The 7,199-nt window shown below is 43.2% G+C and overlaps 1 protein-coding gene across 1 annotated transcript; it reads left to right on the top strand.

Moving 5' to 3' along the window:
* The first annotated feature begins 2,140 nt into the window (after nucleotides 1–2,140).
* Nucleotides 2,141–4,245, top strand: LOC109744058 (uncharacterized). Its single transcript, XM_020303151.4, has 3 exons — nucleotides 2,141–2,861; nucleotides 2,962–3,093; nucleotides 3,197–4,245. The coding sequence occupies exons 1-3, from the start codon at nucleotides 2,256–2,258 to the stop codon at nucleotides 3,317–3,319; spliced, it is 861 nt and encodes a 286-aa protein (XP_020158740.1). The 5' UTR covers nucleotides 2,141–2,255; the 3' UTR covers nucleotides 3,320–4,245.
* The last annotated feature ends 2,954 nt before the right edge of the window (nucleotides 4,246–7,199 follow it).

Raw genomic sequence — 7,199 nt, 5'->3', positions numbered from 1 at the left:
CTGCGTGGGCATCCTAGAGAGAAAAAAAGATAGAGGAATAGACAGAAAATGCACACGCAGATGCCAAGGTGCAAGCAACTGCCTACATATCTTAGCCCGTATCAAAGCCAGGTGATCAACACCTGTAAATTACGCCGGTCGAAGGGATCTGTGAGCATCATGATCTTATCCCTGTAATTTTGTACGTCATTAGGGTGCTAATCCGCCCTGGACATTCGTGGCTTGGCTGTGAAGAACCAAACACTACAGCTATACAAAGTGCAGAAGATGGAGGGGTAAACTACACTGAGCCATGACTCACGTATGGTGGGATAACTGCACGGTGCAGCTTTGCAGATGGCATGTAGGGTTGGGTCTACATAAAAGCCACCGTTACTGCAGAGAATTTGCATCCCGAGCGAGAACCTTTCGTCAAGTTTTTTTTTTCTAAACATAGTACGGTCACAGATGCTTACATTACATATATGCACATACATGCATCTGTATGAACACAAGCACACACATCCTATCCCTATGATGCCAAGTCTAAGACTTGAACCTTAGTGGGCTGGTTTCATCATAGAAAACCTAAGAGTGTCTCCAGCCGCGTCCTCAATAGGCCCCATCAGGCGACTTTTTCCATGCCGCGCCGAAAAAACGCCCCAGTCGCGCCTCCAGGACGCTGAAATCCACCGGCTTGGTCCGTTTTTTGGTCCGGCGATCGCAGGCCGAACCCAGAGCACTGGAGAGCGCTCGGGGGCTCCGGCGCAAGGGAAAACCACGCCTGGCCCACACCATCCGACGAAAAGTCAAGCCTATCGTCCAGATTCGCCTCCCACCCCCCGCGCGCTCGGCCGACACCCGGCTGATCCCGCCGCCGCCCGCCGCCCACCACCGCTAGATAGGTCATTCCCAGCCGGAAAAAGAGAAGAGGTTTCGCCGAGGCAACATCTATGGAGGATCAAGGGCGACGCCTAGCTCGACGTGTGATGAAATATGAGTTTTTATTTGTTGAACTATATAATTTGTATTGAACTATTTGTTGTTGCACTATTTTGTTGAACTATTTGATTTCTATTGATTTCTGTGATGAACTATGTGATAAAAAAAAGTTATGTTGAGAATTCACGCGGAACCACGCTGAATATGAGCCGATTCTCGCCGATATGAGGCCACTTTTGCCGAAAGTGGGCCGAAAACTGAGCCGACATCAGCGCCTGGGGGCGACGGTTGGGTGCCCAACTGCCCCAGAGCCGATTATACCGCCGGCTCGCCCCCAGGCGGCGATTTTTATGCCTCCTGGGGAGGGGCCAACGGCTGGAGATGCTCTAAGCATCCGAGCTAGCGTGAAGCTCCGGCCCAAATGAAGAAGATGTTTTCTGTGTATGCAAAATTAATTATAAGTATAGAAAATTCGCATCACTTGCACTGGAAAATTCGTCAAACCAAACTTCATCGTTTGGATCTCAAGTCTTCCAGTTTCTTTTCAATAAGGCCCTGTTTGGAGTGCAGGAATTCAAAATGTTGGGATAGAAAAACAAATGAATTGAGATGTCATGTATCCTGAATTCCGATTTGAACTAGCCACAAAAAACTGCATAACTGTCGTTTGGAAATCACGCTAAAAAACACTGAAAACATGGACACAATGAGAAGAAAACATAAGGTTAAACCTCATGTTTGATTTCCTCCAAAATTCTTATGAGATACCTTCATAGGAATTTCAATGGAATATAGGATGGCAATTCCTTTGTTTCAAACAGGGCCTAAAAAAAGAAGAAGAAAACAAGGATTCGCAAGCCAATTCTTTCCAAAAACCATTTGGTGTGTCACCATCCCGCCGATCTTTGCTCCGAAGTCCTGAACCAGCTCGCGCGTCCATTTGTTGTTCTTTGCAGATGGAGTAGACTTGAGCAAGGATGCGCAATTATACGTGAATCTGGATCGATCATACGGAGGGGAGTGCCAGTATCTCCCTAGCGACCCTAAGCAATTGAGGGCATTAAATGCAATTGCATTTCTATAATCCGGCCATGCTAATGCCTCCATGGCATGCGCTTGTTTAATCGCCGTCTTCCCCAGTGGCCATGTGGGCGTCGTCGCAGAGCAGCGCTATATAAGGCTGTGCCCAAGAGTACCTTACCAAATCACAGAAGCCTAGTTCCTCCCCTGTTCTCGTGTGCTAGCATACAGAGGCATTACATACACACGTGTCGCTGTTTGATACACCAACACTTACGTAGAGTAGCTCGCTTACTTTGCTCATTGCCGCCGCCATGGCTCTAGTGGGTCAGCCAGCCACGTTTTGCTACGACGGCTTCGTCGGTGACGGTGTGCCGGCGTTCATGGACGCCGGCGGCGTCCTCGGGTTCGGCTACGGGTACGATCACCACTCCCATCTCCTCGAGGAGGAATGCTTGCTCGGTGGCCACGCCCACGCATGGGAGCTGCCGACCGGCAATCTTGGCGCCGAGGCGCCGGGCAGTGTCAACGCGTTCGGGAGCCACGACCTCGGCTGGACCAGCCCAGCCGGCCGCATGTCCTCCTCCTCTTCGGTGCTCACCTTCGACAGCCCGGGCGAGGACAAGTGCGCCGCTGCCGCGTGGATGGACGCCGCGGACCAGCTGAGCTACAGCCCGTCAACGGCAACCGCGCCGGCGGGAAGCTTCAGCTTCGAGGGCTGCGGCGGCAACGGTCCCCCGGCGGCCTCCCCTTCGCACAAGCGGCCTCGTGCGCGCGCGCAGGCACAGCAGGGAACGGAGCAAGAAAGCACTACTCTTCCCAAGAAGCAGTGCGGCGGCGACAGGAAATCAGCAGTCAAGCCTATCAAAACGTCCGCGGCCACCACTTCAGCCAAAGACCCTCAAAGCGATGCTGCCAAGGTACGCTCATGGAGTTTCGTCCCGAACCATCGCAATTAAGGGAGCTCAACCTCAATTCTCAGTGAACTGACAAGGTTTACTGAATTACTGTGGACTACAGACTCGTCGTGAGCGGATCGGGGAGCGTCTGAGAGTTCTGCAGGAGCTGGTGCCCAACGGCAACAAGGTGGACATGGTCACCATGCTCGACAAGGCCATCACTTACGTCAAGTTCATGCAGCTCCAGCTTACGGTACATACATTAATCGGTTTAGCAATGTGAATCCGGCGTCTTCGGCCTCGTTTCTTAGCCGGCACTTGTCTGATCCTAGTAGCTAACAAGCAAATGATGTCAGGTGCTCGAGACGGACGCATTCTGGCCTGCGCAGGGCGGCGAGGCGCCGGAGATCTCCCAGGTGAAGGCGGCACTCGACGCCATCATCCTCTCGTCGTCGCAGCAGCCTCGTCAGTGGAGCTAACAGCGAACCGATACATCAGCACTACACATATACATCCTCCCAGAATTCACAGAGTTACTCTCTGCTCTATCCTCTTTCTATGTTGCTGTCCCATTCCCTAATCTTCTCATCTTTGCTATGTACTCACCGTAGTAGCCACAGTAAACTCTACTAATTGGTTAATGATGGCGTGCACTCGATCAACGATGTAATATAAACATTGTGCTCAGCACTTCATCGTCACTAGTTTCTTTTAAAAAAAGGAGAAAATCCCGCCTCTGCATCATAAGATGGACACAGCCATTTTATTAAACGTGAACCAAATCCAAGTCTCTAAATACCAAAAGAAACAAAACAAAACAAAACAAGGCCACAACAATTAGAAACTTCCACATAATCTACTACTGTCATGCTAGCCAAACTGGTTGAACAAGTCCCATGCAATCATTTTCAGATGGCTGCATCCAAAGGTCATAAGTGTCCACACGTTGCGATGACCACATACGAAATAATTTTGTAGCTCTAAAGATAATCCGCAAAAAATTAAAATAGATGATTTGTTAAAAACACACTCATTTTGACAATCTCAAACTGCCCAAAGAATGGCACAAACTCCCATGCAGAATTGACCCTTAGATTATGGTGAATAACATCAAACATGTGGTCCGAAGGTTAGGAGGAGAGTGATATCCCCATCCCACGAGGGTTCAAGTCCTAGTCTTGACACCGGTGCTCGCATTTTTCTGGATTTATTTCGGGCCTTTTGGCGATGTGCGTTCGATGTAAGGGTATGTTCCCGTTGACTATGAATGCATCTATGACGACTTTGTCAATCTCAAAAGGATGTTGCGGCTCAAGTCTTTCGGGGTACTGGGGGGTGCGCGTTCATAGGGGTGAGTGTGTGTGCATATGTATGAGCGTATGCGTGTGTACTATGTTAAGAAAAAAACACTTCTACTTCGGTACAACCAGATCTGTCCATACCTTTCTGAGTCTGCCTTGGACCGTCCCAAAAATAATCATGGGCCTGCTAGGAATCAAACCCAAGATCCCGAGCAGAGGTGAACTTGCTAATACCGCCAGAACAAAGACGATTTGGTGATGCATATGCAGAGTTTACTATGACCTAGAATGGACGTACTGTAGGAGTTTTATTTTGGAAATACTGTAACATAACAAAATTGGTACTGTACAAGCTGGCCGGACACTGATATTGTAGCTAAAGAGTTTTTTATAGCTAAAAAGAACTAATGTGTTTTCTCCTCTTTTGGAATATTTTTTTAAATGAAATGTTTTCCAAAATTTGAACTTCTTTGGGACATGATTTATTTTCAAAATTGTGAACCATTTTTTATGAAAATACATTAATTTTTTGAATATTTTTAAAATTTGAAGAACATTTTTTCCAAAATTGTAAAGATTTTACTGAAACTATAAACATTTTTTGAAAATGCAAAATTGGGCGAAAACCCAAACAATTTGACATGGTGCTTTGAATTGGTCATACAAGACCATGAAGAAATGGGGCTATTTCGAGGAAAATACAAAACTTGTCGAAAACCAAAACAACTTGTCATGGTGCCTTGGATTGTTCATATGAGGCCATGAAAAAAAATTAGGGCCATTTCAAGGATGTCGAAAAACAACGTGCTCTCAGACGGACCCTTCTGGGCAACCTGAACACACTCCATTGAACATGATGTTTTTGCGGATATCCTTGAAATTACCCCAACTTTTGCTACTAGATGGATATGCTAATGGTAGGCATCCATGGCAGGTTTGAACGACTTTCGACACTGTATGTAAGTTGCAACATGTCTATCCATTTATCGACCGAGAAAACTTTAGAAAATGCAAAACTTGTCAAAAACTCAAGCAACTTGGGTTGGTGCCTTGAATTGGTTATACAAGGCCATGGAAAAATTATTGGGGGCGTCGATGCCTACCATGGGCATGCCACCTGCTGGCAAAAAGTTAGGGTCATTTCAAGAATATTCAAAAAACATCAAGTTCTACATAGCGTGCTCGAGTAGACATCCATGCCAGGTTTGAAGGAAAAGGGTATTTTAAATCATAATTTATATAGGTATTTAAAACTGTCATTTTAAGTTTTCATAACTAATAATACAAAATGATAGAATTGAAAACAACAAATACTTTTCTAAAATAATTAAAAAAATATTTATAGAAAAAGAGTTTTAAATAGTTATTGAAAACTGTTATTTGGTATTTCAATTTTTTGAACAAGTTTCAAAATAATAATAAAGTTTAAAAAGGAGAACAAAGTGAATTACCTAAAAATAGAAAATAAAATAAAATCTTAGGCCTTGCCCATCTAAGCGACGCCATCACTCCTGTCGGGCACCTATTGGACCGGAATTTTAAAAATGATCCCATTTTCGAAAAACATTGTTCACAAATTGGAAAAATGTTTGGGAAAGTTTCGAACACCCTTTTTCTTATCATTTTTTGTTCGCACTTCTGAAAAATATTTTGAAATTTAAATATTTTTTTGTGTTCTCCGAAAATGTTTGTTTTCACAATTTTGTTAAAAATATTCGCGTTTTGACATTCGGAACAATTTTTTGAAGACACAAATATTTTTTGAAGTTACCTGGCATTTTCGAAAATGCAAATATTTTTTAATTTATGAGCAAAATTTGGAAATAAAAAACGTTTTGAAATTTTGAACAGCATTTTGAAAGGACTACGATTTTTTTAAAAAGAAAGAAGAAACGTAACAGGAAAAAGAAACTATGGAAAAAAAAAAGGAACGGTTCACAAAGTATTCCTAAAATCTTTTTAAAATTCACAGCCCATCCCTAACTTAATGTGTCTAGCTACAAATCGTTCACTAAAGGCTGGTTGTCTCAGTGGTTGTGGACAGCCGTTCATGTTTTAGGTGGTCGCCGGTTCGATTCCCAGCTAGTGTTATCCTTTTTCGATATTTGCCACCGCAAATGGGCCGGCCCAAGTGAGCTTTCCGGCGTATACTTACAAATGAAAGTACATACAAATTGTCAAAAGTTCATAATGCCCTTTATACGTTTTGGGAGGGGGGTTGTACCGAAGCGGGACTCAAAAAAAAATACACAGATATGGAGAACATGGTTCCACGCCCACCCTTACTAATAGTAAATTTAAAATAAATACAAGAAAAATAAAATAATCAGAAAAAATATAACATACATAGTCGACTGGTGTACTCTTGTATGAAACTTCATGAAGAAATGATATCTATGGTATTCTGGTAAAAAATGCCAAGACTAGATCTACATTAAAATACACTGTTTGAGTAATAGTAAGGTCAAAATTGTATTTTCTTCGCTAAGAATACCAAGGTTGTCAGTACTTCAGGAAACTGGTGTGAGTAGATTGGTCAACTAAGTTTGATATAGCAAAAAATCATAATTTTTCAAAAACATTAGTATATTATTTCAAATTTACTATTCACGTGTGTGTACGTGTGAAACAATGTTCACCTTTGTATTTTCAGAATATAAACCAACCAGTTACGAAACAATTTTGATATACTTGTTGGTGGTGGTAAATTATACGTAATGTAAATTGTGCAACAAATCAAGGTAGCGAACGGGCATGATAGGACTAAATGGTGAACTGTTCCTTCTTATAAAAAAACTTCTGCTACGCTGCCAATTACGTTTTGTAGAATTGTCTTTGATAAGAACTACCTCCATCTAAAAGAACCCCCAAAAAAATTAATTTTAGAAGGGACATTTGTTTTCATATATGCTTCCTTCGAAAAATAAGCCCAATCGTAAGACTCGCATACATAAAATTAACGGTGAAGACACCATTGATAGTCAACCTCCATTGAAACGTATTTGGTTAGATTGATTTACATCAACCTAGTAACTTTTTTTTGAGACACAACAAGCTA

The sequence above is a fragment of the Aegilops tauschii genome, chromosome 7 (genome assembly GCF_002575655.3).
Source record: "Aegilops tauschii subsp. strangulata cultivar AL8/78 chromosome 7, Aet v6.0, whole genome shotgun sequence".
In the NCBI taxonomy this organism is placed as follows: domain Eukaryota; kingdom Viridiplantae; phylum Streptophyta; class Magnoliopsida; order Poales; family Poaceae; genus Aegilops; species Aegilops tauschii.
Note: the sequence above shows the minus strand (reverse complement) of the source record. Positions and strands in the feature narration are given on the sequence as shown.